This window comes from Oreochromis aureus, linkage group 17 (assembly GCF_013358895.1).
Source record: "Oreochromis aureus strain Israel breed Guangdong linkage group 17, ZZ_aureus, whole genome shotgun sequence".
Classification (NCBI taxonomy): domain Eukaryota; kingdom Metazoa; phylum Chordata; class Actinopteri; order Cichliformes; family Cichlidae; genus Oreochromis; species Oreochromis aureus.
In genome coordinates this window covers 5,827,656-5,843,025 of record NC_052958.1, presented here as the reverse complement: position 1 = coordinate 5,843,025, position 15,370 = coordinate 5,827,656, and the positions used below count along the sequence as shown (strand labels likewise).

General features: G+C 40.2%; 1 protein-coding gene across 4 annotated transcripts in view; it reads right to left on the bottom strand.

The window, feature by feature from the left end:
• The window catches only part of tafa5a (TAFA chemokine like family member 5a), a 158,050-nt gene that overhangs the window by 8,372 nt on the left and 134,308 nt on the right, over window positions 1-15,370 (bottom strand). For 3 of the 4 annotated variants that reach the window (XM_031758539.2, XM_031758540.2, XM_031758541.2), the window contains exon 3: window positions 9,894-10,021. The exons of the other annotated variant lie outside the window; for it this stretch is intronic. In XM_031758539.2, the coding sequence (XP_031614399.1) occupies window positions 9,894-10,021 (128 nt within the window). The remainder of the gene's footprint in view (window positions 1-9,893; window positions 10,022-15,370) is intronic. 4 annotated transcript variants of the gene reach the window in all.

Genomic DNA, 15,370 nt, shown 5'->3' with positions numbered 1-15,370 from the left:
GTGCCTTTGAAATGATTGCTTTGAAGATGGGGACCAGGTCTGCGACCGCTCGCAGTCCGATGCCAGCTTTAAAGAAACAGTGCTATCAGTCTGTGATTGAATGAGGTCAAGTTGGTAATTACATGCCATCTGTTTGTGATTAACTGTGACAAATTGGCAAAAATTTCAAATATATTGTTGTTTACATACACAGAAATTTATAACAACTACATTACATTCAGAATCCAGAATACACTGATTGAGTTGATTTTCCTTTTGCAAAGAGACATGTTCAATTCCATTCAATACCAGTTTATTTATATAACAGGTGCCTCAAGATGTTTTTTAGACCCTACAATGATACAGAAAAAAACCAAACAATCAAACGACACCAATCCCCTATGAGCAAACACTTGGCAAGAGTGGAAAAGAAAAACTCCCTTTTACCAGGAAGAAACGTCCAACAGAACCAGGCTCAGGGAGGTGAAGCCATCTATCAGGGGGTGAGGGGAGGAAGACAGGATCAAATGCTGATTGCAAGATTGTGCATTTCTTTGAGTTGCCAGGGCCTCTGGCATGACATATGTTAACAATGGATGTACTGCTTGGCCCTGAAAACCTAAATCTGCATCATTTCTAATGGGCAGCAGGGGGCCACGTTTCAATTTTTTCTTGTACTGTTAGCAAAAAAGCTATCGGCTTACTTGATCTGCAACCTCATTAAACATTTGTCTGATAAATTCATGGAATTAGTTGCAAATTTTATTGAAAATAACACCATTTCAGCTTGTCATGTCCAGTTTTAAGATACCAAGATTGTGACAGCTCACCTGGCAGGTTCCACAATTAACAGAATTTAATTAACCAGCAGGTATATCATAGCACCCTTAGTTAAGAACGTATTGGTCATTCAAGCAGGTTAAAGCTTTCACAGGTAATATCTCTCTGAGAGGACTGATGAAGCTTACACTACTTTCAGTAATTACTGTACAGTAATTAGTATCAATCTCCAGTAAACACTGCTTATCTTGACAGTTTAAAAAAGAACAAAATTCCCCCACAGCCTTATTTGGTAAATGCCTCAAGGCTGAAAACATGAATAAGTTTCTCTTTCACTGTTTGAAAAGGAGAAACATGTTTTTCTGAGATCAGAGGTAATACACGATACTTGACTTGGGTGTGAGTGTGCCCATGTTTTGTCCTTGCATGGGTGTGTTTGTTGTTTCCTTCATGTCGGAATACACCTGCACCTCTTGGGACTTGAAACTGCTTGGAGTGCAAACATAAGCCAGCTATCACGCTGCGCTTTATGGAATCAGTTCCCACTTTTGGCCACTTGGAAATGTTGGAAGCTGTAGAAAAGGAAGAAGGGTTGAAATTCAGAATGAAATAAAACGGGTATTCTTTCACTGGCTAGTAGAGGCTTTGGGTTTAGGTAACAGTGGGTCAGATCAATCTCACAACCTCACAGGGAGTTGATAAGAACAGAGAAAGAGAGACTTTCCTGTTCTTTAAGTCATTTCCTCTTGCCTCTCACTGTTTATAGTCCCAACATTATTCCCAGCTTCCCAAAATGGAGGATTTAGTATTCTCCAAGCCAATGCAATGTGCTGACTTGGCTCCCTCCAGAAGGAAGTTGGCAGACAGAGCTAATGGTTAGCAGCAACAGGGTTTCTTTCTCTTTCTCTCTTTCCTTTGGCCTGTCTGTGGTGGCCAAGCAGCTGTCTTCTTAGTGGTGATTCTGTTCAACTCACTGTTGGATGTGGCTGGAGGGCCCAGAGGGATCAATTACCACGCTCGATACCGACCCAGAACCACAGGGGGGGTGGGGGTGAGGGGGGACATGGTGATGGTGGAGGCGTTGGGGGATACCTTAAGGCCCGGCTTGAGCCGCATCCACAGAAAGATTGAGAAGAAGAGATGGAAAAGAAGTGATGGCGGGGGCAAAGATGGGGGAGGCCATCAGCATCCGCTTACAAGCACCAGTCGAAAAAGCTTTTTCATACTCAGCTGAACACACTTGCCGTCACTGGCAGAAATACAAATGTGTAAATACAGAGGACGCTTACAGGCAGACACAGACTGGGAGATCATCTAGTGCAAACCCACCCATTTGTAGCCGGAGATATTTATGGCAGGATGTCCACAACCACGTATGCATATGAATTTCCCACGCAGAACCCTGACGAAGTTCATAAAATATGCATACGCAAGAGCTCATATTATCAAATATTGTGATATTCTCTCTTTCCTTGAAGAGGCTGAAGTAACTGCTCTTCCCAACTGTGTTTTCTCTCCTCTCCTCTCCCCAGTGAAAAAGTCTTGATTACAGTAATCACAGTCTTTCTCTCAGTAGGTGCCACTTCTGCTCATAGCTCTCTGCTCAACGCCTAAATACCCCAATCAGGATCGTCCTAATGAAACATATGATTAAGACTTAGTTAGACATCTGAGGATTTTTAGCCATTCCAGTTGTTTTTTTCACTGTTTCCTGCAATGTCTGAAATTGTGGCGCGCTTTAGTCCTTTTTCACGATAACAAGAGCTCTTTTTGTGACTTGATGTGTAATATTCACTTGAAAATACCGGCTAAGTGGCCTGGCTGTTGGGTTTTGTGCAATTATAACCTTCCAAAGCTACTTTGGCAGCGAATGTCCCTGTGTATGAACTTAACGGGTACTCGAGAGTTTTAAAGAGCATCCGCTTGACTCAAACCAACTTAAAATGACTTAATGTTCTACGATGCTTTACGTCTGACTGGCTCAAATCTCTCTCTCTGTCTTTCACTCACGCTGCTCTTTTCTTCTCCTGCGCTGCTTTTCTGCCTCTGTTTTGAATTGTTCCTCTTATCAGGCTGTCACAAAAGCTGGCAGATAACCTGAGGTGATTTTGCTTTTCTCCTCTAACAGCGCACTCGCTCTGCCTCATTCTCGCCGAGCTCCCCGCGTCGGCACACGCAGAGAGAGATAGCTCCTCGCGCTGATTCATCTGCCAGTCTAAAATGGTGGAGGGCATGATGCAGAGCATCCTCCTCTCTGGAGAGAGACAGCAGTAGGCCTTTCAGCGAGAGAAGAAGGTATGGAAGATGACTGCTGAGACTACATATCGTTCTGCTAAAAGAGAGGCCCTTGCAAAGACAGCATTTCACTGTGGTAACTGTGATAAAATGTATGTTCAAACCTTTTAGCATCACGCAGTGTGGAAAGTATTCCGGTATAGTCAAATTAACCCCTCACTGCTGCTAAAGCGTTTCTTTATCTAGCCTTTTTCCCCCAGCTCTTTCTTGGTACCATGGAAAGCTATGACCAGGATACTGCACACAGAACGAGATCTTTGCAGTACACTAAAGCTAAAATTGAATTTATTGGTTAACATCTTACATGTGCCAGATCTTTTTACACATCTGGCTAAACTGAGAATAAAAGAAAAGACAATTAATGTTAATAGGATGGTTTCATACAAGAATGACATAAACAATATGCCTCATTAAAAAGTCAGCAGCCGGTGATCGATGTATAAACCATTAAAAACCATGAAAAAAGCGTGTTTTATAATTTGAATTAGAGTTGTATGCAGTGTCATGTACAACCTCGGTTCCAAAAAAGCATAGTCGGGGCCATATTTACCACTGTGGACAAAAGTCTGTAAATGTCTGCGAACTAAAGAGATCAATTGCTGAACCTCTGGTGCACAAATGTTGTCATATTATTGTCTGATACAGGATTCTAGCAGCTCAACAGTCCTTTCATTTTCAATTAGTGAAAGGTTTGGCCTGCGCCCGAGTTCAGCACCCAGATTCTTGCCCTGCTGTTGTAATAGATGTGGTTTAACATTGTCTTCTGGATGGAAGTAATATGTTGCCTAAAACCCATATATACTTTTTAGGATCTTCTTGGAACTGTAGCTGTAATTCAAATTGTGGTTGGAATAGTACTCTTTCTAACATAACTTGGATGGCTTAAATGTTTAGTAGAGAAAGACGTATTATTTGGACAAGTAGCAGAATGGGTTGATTTACACTGGATTTGTATTTTCTGTATTATCAATTGTTACAAAACCATTTTCAGGCAGCAGCTCTGCACCATTTCAGGAGAATGAAGTCAGCACATTGTCTGAATGTTTACTTTCTCAGCACATAACATGAGCAATGCTCTGTTCAGGTAAGGCTAGAGTGCTGCGTGGATAGAGCATGCAGGAGGGAGCACGTGAGCACACGGTAGCTTGTTGTCATTCTCTGCACGGTTACTCGCTGTAACCTTACCAGGACACAAATGTACATCACACGGACACGGACAAGGGAGACTGCAGATTTAACAGTATGACAATACACTTATTACATAAGAAAACTGGATTAAATGCCCTATGCTGCTATTTATATTCTAAACTTTGTTGACGAGTATGTCAGGCCAATCAGCAGGGAGATGTGTATAAACTCAGCCATATTAAAAAGCCAGTGCACAGAATGAATGAGCTAGTCATTTGCCAGCACAGTAAAACATTTTGTCACATCAGTTATGTTTTGGCAGATCATTCTCAACTAAAGCTGATGTAAGTGCATATTTATCACCTTACATTCGTGTGGATATGCTACATATATTGGCAGATGCAATAATATCCTGAGGTAACAGAAAAAAAAACAAGGTGATGACGAACATGCAGCTCATCAGCGCAGTCGAGTAAATCTCCGGGGAGCTTGTTTACAGTCTTAGAGCTTATTTTTGTAGAATTTCATATTCTATTAGGTCACTCCTTCAGAGGAGAAACTTGTCATTGTTATCAGTGAGAAACCTGATTCTGAAATAAATGACATGCTGGAGCTTCACAGCTCTACCTCTGCTTGATATGCGTCCTATTCAGCTGTGGTTGGAGTGCGACGCTGCTAAAAGTAACCTCCCTCAAAAAACGTCACTGTCAACATCGAGCTACGCACATATCAATCTTCATACGTTTCTTCTGGAGCCGGCCTCTGAGAAATCCATACTGTAGTTTTATTGACAGGAACAACTGTGTACTCTCCAAAGCAGGGTCAGAGTAAGATAAATGCCTGGAGAGAGAGGGGACGAGGGGGAGGATGAGAGGAAAAACCGAAAAGAGAAAATGCCTGAATGCCTGAGAACGAGACAGGCGGCAGGCGAGGAAGTTATTTTTACACCGAAGCACATCAAACGGTGACCGCTGAGATGAGTGACGTTGTGTAGGTCGAGAGAGGACGCGCGGCATTACGTCTAATCTTTCTTGCAACTCACGCTGCTGTGTTGCCGAGTAAAGTTAGAGAGGAGGTCAGCGGCGTCACCCTGAACAACAAGCCCCTCCTCCCCCCCCCCAAACCCTCTGGTTGACAGAGAAAACACAAACTCCCAAACATTTGACCAATACACGCAAACTGCCTTTTGACATTTGTTCAAAATAACCCTTTATGGGGTTACGGGAGCTGAGTCAGATTGACTTGGCTTAGTCAAATACCCACAAGGGATATGTCTGTTTGTCTGCATTGATGTTTTGGGGTTTTTTCGCACAAACACCTGACGGACAGGTCAGACATGCTCACTGGACTGTGCACAGCTAACAGTCAACCTTGGGCAACAGTGGGGCGGCTGCAGTTTCGGTTTAACCTTGAAAAGCCTCAGGGAAGGGGCTATTTGTTCAAAGTTAAACACGGAAGCTAGGGAGTAAATGGTTTTGTTTTTGTGAGTGATTCCCCTTTGGGTGAGCAGATAACAAGAGGTTATTGTAATTTTTGGGCTTGCTAGAATTGCCCTTAAACTTAAGGCTGAGAAGTAAATGTCCTTTTAGAGATTTCTCCACGTGACTGAGCTTGAAGGTGGTGGTCACAGGAGCCCAGTCCTGCCATCAAATTCATACATTTTAAGAAGAGTTTTAAACAATGACCCGAGTCTGCTTGTTGCCAGTTATTATGCTCCCTGACAGTGAAAGCTGGTAGAACCCACGTAAACACACATACACGCACACACATACGCGGACTGGCACAGATGAGTGCGCATAGCTGTCCAGCCATTTGACTGGCTGTCACCAAGTTTAAAGTAGCCAATGAAGCAAGCACGAAATACCTGTCACATCCTGCATATTGTAAGCCGATGAGAACTACATTGAGTGACATCCCGAGCAGGACAAGAAAAGTACATGTAGGCCAGAGCATGCAGGGCTACCCTGTGCAACAAAGCAGGGGTACATGGTCACGGATACCAGTATGGAAAATCCACAACAGCAGTCATTAGTTAGAGCCTGTTAGCATGCAAGCCCGAATGCACATGCCATTAGCTTTTCGATCATACTGTGAGCCCCAAGATTTGCAACACCTCATACAATATTTTATCTGACGTGTATTATAAATGTTACAGCTACAGTGTGTGCATGCAATATGTGTGTGGGATAACCTGCCCAGATAACAAGCTACACTGTAGGTGGAACTTGTAACGGCTGTCACCGCAGTCTCCGCAACTGGGTTAACGTTCGGGTTTGTGTCTGGGCACGGGGAGACGCACATGACTCACAACACAGGAAGGAAACCTGATAGCAAACCATTCAGCATTTTTATATTTTATGCATTCTGTATTTACGTGTTTGTTTTCTCAACAGGAAGGAATAAACAAGTTAGTCAGCTGATGACTAAATCATGACAGATGCATTAATGATGCACCACTGGTCCTCAGTGTTCACGCATTGACATTCACAGATAGGGCAGTTATATGTGTGTGTACGAGTGTGTGTGTGTTGCGTAACATGTTTCTCAAGCGAGACCTCTTTAATTGCCACAGTATAGACTCCGCGCATACAGGCGGGAGAGCAACAGTGTTTATGCTTCTTGTAAAGCAGATGTGGGGGTTGAAATCAATGGGAGGACGGTGTTTGTTGGGTAAGGAGGAGAAAGGAGGGGTGGAATAGAGGGTGAAGTGGAGAGGAGGAGACTTGGAGAGCTGGATGCAGCGGTGTAGAGGACAGGCGGGTGAATGAATGGGTGTCATCTTAGCCAGTAGAAGCCGTGGCTTCCCATCTGCTGCCATCATTAACAGTAAGAGCGTCCCTAATTTAAGCTAATTGCTGACATCGAGGAAGTAAACAAAGCGCGTTCAGTTTGGAGATGAGCTGAAGACAAGGAGGGTGAAAAGAAACATTTTCAGGAGGCTGTGAAATGGTTCCAGACTGCACTTGAAATCTTGTCAAGTACAGTCTGGAAACAGGTGCTGAAACAGAGCTTAAATGGCTATGCTAAACAGGGCTACATCATTTTTGCAAATAAGCAACAAGGATGATAAATTAATTTTCTTGCATTACCTAAGTGAGTTGTTTAGAGCTGCACTAATGAATATTTATATAATATATACAATATATTATGAACAGTCCATTTATAATACAAAAGATTGTTGCCTGTAATGACTTTCTATCTTGCCTCCCTGTAATTTTCTCCTTAGCTTAATGTAATCATTTTAGCATCTTTCAACTCAGTGTTCAGAGACCATAGTGTTGGGTTCCAACATGGTTTCCACTGATAGGCAACACTTTTATGATATATGTTTAATATTTTTCTAGATGCCAACACTAGTGGACAACATCGGCATGTTGCTAACATTTATAGTATATTCCAGTTACCTACTCTGCATAAATATATTAAATGTTTTCCACATTAATTTAAAAGATGCTAAAATGACTGTATGCATACAAGTTATTGTTTATCTGCCATTTGAAAGAGCTATGAAACTATGAAATAATACTGTTTTCGAAAAACATTTTCGTCATTCCATTAGCTAGCTGAAAGTGAATGAAATAGGCTAACAAATATGAAACTGCAAAGATATGCTGTAGTATTTTTTTATAAAGTTTATCTGTGGCAGACAGTACAAAAAATCTGATAAGGCAATATATGTTTAGAAACTTCCTTTACTTTAGTCAACATGGCTTAAGCAAAGCATGGTTTCAGTATCCTTTACTAATGTTAGCTGCATGGATTTCGTAGTATGTTAATTTCTCAGGGACCACGTACAAGAACTGCTTCTTGTAATCTTCTACAAGAAGAGATGCCTTGTAATATATTTAGCTAGTAGGATTGAAATTAAGCTAATAGTTAATTTACATCCTACTTGCTAATCTTACAAGTAAGTTACTATAGTTAGTGATGCAAAATTACTCTTTTTTTTCTGAGTGATTATATTGTACTTTAATGTAACCTGTATACTGTCAAAATGCTTCAGCTTAATTTATAGAAATATGGTAGAGTAAAACATCTGGGTGTCTCACTTCTGACAAATGCTTGCACCATAGTATCCACTGCTATTACTTTACCGGTGTCCATATATGTGTCCATACCAGGTCAGTTTTCTATTCAGCAGCTTATGTAAACTCAGTTCTAATAGGGTGACCATATTTTAATTTCCAAAAAAGAGGACACTTGGCTCAGTCATGAAAAACGTGCTTAAAGAAACATATTTAACATATTAAAACGATGCCTTCTCTGTGCGGTTAATGAATTGTGAAATACAATATGTCATGTAGGCTTTTACAAGTCAACAAGTGCAAAAAAATAACTTAAAAGCCTCTGAAATTAAATAATGGTACAGAAATAATGCCTCATCTGCATAACAAAAATTACCAGTACTGGGTCGGTACGAGGGAAATGTCTTTTGCAGTTCGTCTGAAAAGATGCACTTGCGCTTTTGGGATCTTTGGGATCCAGAGATCTCTGACATCATTATAATGATAATATAATAGGCGCTTTGCTGCGCGCTGTCTGTCCCGTCTCTGAGCGCAGAACAAGCGCTCACAAAGCAGCAGTTTGGGTATGACGTCACACACATGGGTCCTCTGTCGGACTATAGGAAAACCGGGACATTTTTATCAATCTCGAAAATCCCCCCGGACTCCCCGGACGGAATGTGAAGAGTGGACATGTCCGGGGAAAAGAGGACGGTTGGTCACCCTAGTTCTAAGCTGTACAGGTAGCATCTTTGAATGATTTTCCTTTTCTTCATTTTTTTGTTTGTTTTCTTGCACAAACAACTGACACAGTGCACGGTCAATAGAGAAACTTAAAATGTGTCTATGACTGTAAAATCCAAATGAATACTCTTAGTAGCCACTTTATTAGCTATTCCTGTTATACTGCTCGCTGATGCAAATATTTAATCTGCTAATTATATATTAGCAATTCAATGCATTTAGGTAGGTGGACACTGTATAGACCACCTGCTGGAGCATCAGATTGTGGAAGAAAGGTGATTTAAGAGGCTTTGAACTTGTTTGTTTGCTGGTATGTTGGTGCTGGCACTTTCTAACGCAACCATCTCTAAGGTTTACAGAAAATCCAAAAATGATGAGACAAAAAAATCTAGTGAGCAGCAGTTCTCTGGGTTAAGCTTTTCCTTTCAGCTAAAAGCTTTTCAGCTTTTAGCTTAAAGGAAGGCAACAGTTACTCAAAAAACCTACAAGCAGCAGAGGACTACACCAGTTTTTGTATTAAGTAGACCGACTAACAAAATGTATAACATTATATAACATTTTTTCTATTCTTTAAATCCATGAAATAGCGTTGTAAAATTGAAACTTCAAGTGTTTCACATTGAAAACCCAGATTCTTAAAGGTTCAGAAGTAGCCCAATCACTGTCTAATGTCAATAACAGTAAAAATGTTTCAAGCCAAATAACTGAGGCTGAAAATAGTGATTTGAAATGGCTTTGCTATGCTTGCAGATCAGAGCTTTTATTGAGAACAAAGCTGTACTGTACAATGAGTCAGCTTGTCAAAATGCTCTCTTAACCTTTACTTTTTAATCACTGTTATTTTGTTAAAAAAAAAACGCGTCCTTGGTTTGGTTGTACACTACAGTTGGTTTTCTAAGCACACCGACCAGCTTGTGAGTGGTTTTGTGTAACCTGAGGCACTAAAAGACAGCCTGAACTCACCGTAGTGGTTTTAACTCGGCCTCCGGGCTGCGTACAAGTCCAGCCAGATCTATTGACTAACAGGTCGCAACCCTCGTCCTCCAAACACGGCACCATCTCACACCATTGCTTTTTCCGAACAATACCAGCTGCGGAGGAGACACAGAGAGAAAAAGAGTGATTAGGAGAGTGACTGGAAGGGGTGAAATAAACAGATGAAGAGAAATGATAGGGAGAAGTCAATGCAAAGATGTAACGATTAAGACAGAAGAAGAGCGGGTCGGGGAATGACAGATGGAGAAAGACAGATACAGGCAAAGTTATAACAGGATTGAAAAATGATGGAAAAGCAGAGATGTGAAAAAAATGTAGAAATATAAATGGAAAAAAGAAGGAGCGATGTGGTGGTGGTGGGGTGAGAGATGAGATGTGGAGGTAGATGAAGAGCAATGAAGTAAAGGGACAATTGAGAGGTATGAGCGCAGACGATGACAGTGAGAGATGAGGGAAAGATGGGGAGAATCAGACAGATGGAGTGAAATGGAGAGAGCTGTGATCAGTCAGGTAAATAAAATCAAACATCTCAAATGATATTTAGGAGGTTTTACAGCCATCTTGCCTTCAGCAACATTTCAACCAGGATGATATATTTTGTTAGCACGCCACCTAAATTTTTACCACAAGGGATTTTAAAAACAAAACAAAAACAATTCATATGTTAAATACAGTTGGAACAATCTGGGACATTCAGTGCGCATTTTGTCATAGCTGCATGATAGATGTTGTACCTTTTTTCCAGCACTGCTCTGCTTTATTGAAGTTTCAGACTCCAGTTAGTTAGTTTCTACTCGTCTCTCAAAAGCAATAGGATTCAGCCTATTACATAGAGGCTGAACACGTACTAGGCTTCACTGACAGACTGAGACACAGTGACAAGACTGATAAATGTATCGACAACTGAAGCAGGCTTCTGTCAATTCAAAGAAAGTGTGTTTGAGGTGCAGTGTATTCTTTCACCTGCACTTACGCTGGCATAGGTTCCCAGTCATCCCTGTCTTAAGTGCTTGAGTTGAAGGCAAATAGCATCTTATTTTAATTCGACTTTTTCTGGTGAATATTTTGTTTGTTTTGGACATTCGTAATATATTTTGTGTCCCAAAAAGTGGCAGTACTGCTGCTCACTGCATTGAGCAGGTCCTTGTCGCATTGCAGGCATTGTGTGTTACACTGTCACACTATTTGGCTATCTATCCACAGTAATGCGAGACGAAATAACACAATGGTTTGATATATATTGGAAAAATATTTGTACAATGTTGTGTATTTTGCTTGGGAAACACAAGTCAAACACAGAGTTTGTTCAATTCTAATAAGCTTGATAGTCAACACTCAGTGTGACCACCTGTGTTCTTCGGCTTTCTTGTCTTTTCCTTTAAATAGTCTTCAGAATATTTCTCCAGGCTTCTTAAAAGACATTCAAAGCTCTTCTTTGGATGTTGGCTACCTTTTCTTCTGTTCTCTGTCAAGATGATCCCACAATGCTTCAACAATGTTGAAATCCCGGCTCTAGGAAGACCAATCAATGATTGACTATTTAAATTTGTGTTTTATTATCCAGGCATGCTTTAACTGCATTGGCAGTGTACTTGAGATCGACACCACAGGCTGAAATGCAGACGGCACCTCCACCGTGTTTTGCAGATGATTGTAGACACTCACTGTTGTAACTCTCTTGAGCTCCTCAGTACATACTGATGAAGGTATGAACCAAAAATGTCAAATGTGGATTTATCACTCTATAAGACCTGTTTCCAACGATTTTCAGACCAGTCCTTGTATAATTTTGCATATTTTAGATTTTTCTTGAATGGCTGCTTGGCAGCCACCTTCCACTGAGGTCATTTCTTATGAGGCTGACAAGCTGAAGGGCCAGATGTGTCTCTCAGATCCTGTGTCAGGTCTTTGCTGGATATTTTTTCCCTTTTCTTAAGCACGTGGCTTTCAGGTCCAGTTCATCTGCGGTAGATAGTACTATATCACTTATGTCCTCCACTTGTTCAGTTTCCTCAGATTTCTTTTATTAAGGGCACACTGCACACCATGCTGAGTTATGCCAAGTTTTGGAATCACCTTGTTGGAGCAAAAATATTATTTTATGCCTGTCAAACTGTGTTATCGGTTTCTGTAGATTTAAATAAAGAAATCAGAAACAAATTATGTGATTTTGCCACAGGCTGATAGTAACAAAGTATCTAAAGATACAATTTGAAATTAGTTCTTTGCTCAGTTTTTCTGTTATGTATGGATGCATCTCTTTTTTGTGCTTGTATAGTTCACTGTTATGTAGCTTAAAGATTAAAAATACATTCCTCTGAAAATGTTCAAAAGAGCAGTCAATGTCCAAAGAAAAAGTTCAGAAAGCTGGAGAACTGTTGCTCAAAACCACTTTAAGATATTGCAGGATAGTCTGACTCACTGGAAGGAAAACATAATGAAATGGCTGGCTAGAGATATTTGTGCAGTACTATATATTTTAAAATTCAGATTAAATGGTTTTTCATCACAAAAAAACCCCGTAATTGTATTTATCATGACGTACAAACACGGCCATCCAATAGGTAGTTTTAATATCTGCAGTTTTCAATTGTAAATAAGCTTCCGTTGAGTTTCCGACTGTAAGTCATCCATCATATAGCCCCACTAAGTTATCAGGAGTCTTCATTGTCTTCAGCTGCAGCAGAAGTTAGTGAGTTATAGAAAATCAGACAAGATATATGCAGCTAGCTGCTTTCTGTGACAGGCCATGCTGCAGAATGAATCATCAATAAGCATCATCAAAGGATCACAAATTTACATTAAACCCGTGGCTTTGGAAAAGAGCCGCTATGATAACATATTAGCACCAGATTGCATAATAGCAGCCAGGATGAATGTACTGAATACTAAATGAGTAAATGAATGAATATTTCATTTTCATGTCTGGCATTTACATGTCCCATCCCTTACTAATGTGTTATTCAGACACGTTACCTAACAACAAACCAAACATGACATGTTAACCACCATCATGCAACATCACAATCACCCAGACAGGCACATAAACGTAAACAAATGTAAACATAAACAAAAGCCTACCACAGATAACGCTCTAGGAGATATTTCACTATGGAAATCCAACAAATATGCATACACATAAACACAGAACCCTAAACCTAAAGCATAATACATGTGACATCTGCATGTACTCGTGACAACCATTTCAAATTATATCCATCTAATATCCACGTAGCATCGTCGGAAGCACGTTTCCTTTCCTGTGTTTTAGAAAGATATTTAAAAAAAGTGGAAAAACGCAGTCAAAATGACATCAAATTAAAGCTGCATTCCCAATCGCAACTCCAATCAGGAACATGAACTTTTTAAACAACATTTGTCATAAACTGTGATGTAAAGGACAATTTGAAATCTGTTTAACTCAAAACATGAAAACAATCTCCGGTGACATTAAACGTGCCCCGTGGGGATTTCCTTGTAAACGAACATTATTATTGTAAACAAAAGCTTGACAAGATTTCTCAAAAATAATGGCTGCTGGAGGAAAAATAGATAATAAAAGAAAAAACAAATTTATGTATGTGGTGTAATAAGTTGCTTTTACAAACCCCTTTAAAAATAAGGTGTTTAATCACGGCCTCGTGGTTTGGCTTGGCTCTCAATCTTTACAACTGAAAAACTGTGTTTGAGAAAAAATATTAAAGGATGAAAACCATGCAACACAGAGCATGAGAGCCACACTCAGAGCCACAAAAATGAAAAGGAGATGAACTGAGACAGATAGATGAGAATGGATGAAGACAAAGTAGAGGAAGAGCGTATCTAGATAACATTCTTGACCATTACAGGATATGGGCGAGATAAAGTAAGAAGGATACATTCATACTAATATCAGTATGCATTTATGGATTGAAAATTGTATTCTTTAATGGGTAACAGTGAAACCTAGAATGAATTGTAGTGCAAACATACATCATATTTTTTTTCACAGCGTACTGGCTGTCTTATAAAACAGGTGGGAATTGTGCTGGCTTCCGTATCTATAAATTTTCCCGAAGGGCACCTTCAGTAGCTGTAATAACCTCGCATGCAAATCATCGGCAAGCATGCTTCTCGATGTTAATACCTTATCGCCATAAACAATATTTATATAGCAATCAATCTATAGAATATGCATACCTTAAGTACCGTGAACACAGTGTCAGCTCAGTAAAACGGGAGCTTCAAACTGACGTCCGTGTGAAGCATTGTTATTGTTGAGTGCGTTTTGCTGACATGCTGCTTCAGGTTGAATTACTTGGCGATACTGCATTTCGCCTCAAGGATAGCTGCACCCAAGCAATATAAACTATGTTTAACTTCACTATTTTTACTTCAGGGACAAAGTTTCACAAGGCAAAAGAAAGCAATTTCAAACAGTTCAAAATCTGAAACCTATTAAAAACTGTCAGCATATGTGCATAAGCACATTGCCCTGTCATTCATTTCAAAATTCAGTGTTGCAGTTTGCCTATTAAACAGTTCACTGGCTATCAATCTCTAGACATCTAGAGGTGCTAAGTATCTGTATGATCAGTATTGTTGACCCTCCTTAAAGCCTCCCTGCATCCCTGCCCGGTTCAGTAGGCTTTGAAATGAAGTGCTTGTCATACGGTGTCTGAAACTGCACTATTCTGAATATTTCTCATGTCACAAGTGGACGGTGGTCACTGACAATGTTGGTCATTTTTCTAGCCCGATAATCTCTGCATCAGGCATCAGCTGGCCTCAACTTTTCAGTTTTTTCAAACACCATTTCTCACCATTACTTCCATCAATGTACAAATGAGTGAAGAACCGGGCGTCCCTTTGTGTAAAGCTTTTCCAAAGGTTTGTGCTGTTATTCCCATTGGAACAATTACTGAATCTCAGCTTGTCACAAAATAAGCTATAAAAACGGACGTGATTAGAGGAACACTTCTTACAAACTAGTAACTTTGAAGAATTCCCTGGCCTTTACATCTTCTCTAACAAGCTTTTCCTTACAGGTGTTCCTAAGAGATGTAATTTATATCCTTTATGTTTTACATGCACATAGTTCACATAAACTGTAACAGGTGTCGTCTCTCCATTTTGCACATTGATATTATACTATTATTTATATTTTGGGGGCAGCGGTGGCTCAGGTGATAGAGCTGGTCATCAACCAATCAGAAGGTGGGTGGCTTGAGCTTTTCCTGCCCGTTTGCCAAAGCATCGTTGCGCACAATACTGTACCCTAAGTTGTCTCTGATGCTTTTAGAATGTCAGTTTGTGTGCAAATAGATAAAAGTGTTTTGGTATAGATACAAGATATGAATGTGTGTAATATTGGTTACCTGAGACTTCCAGTAGAAAGAGCTTTGAGTGCTACTATTGGCTGGATATTTCAAAATCTTTTCTTTTCAAATCCATCTATTTTGACT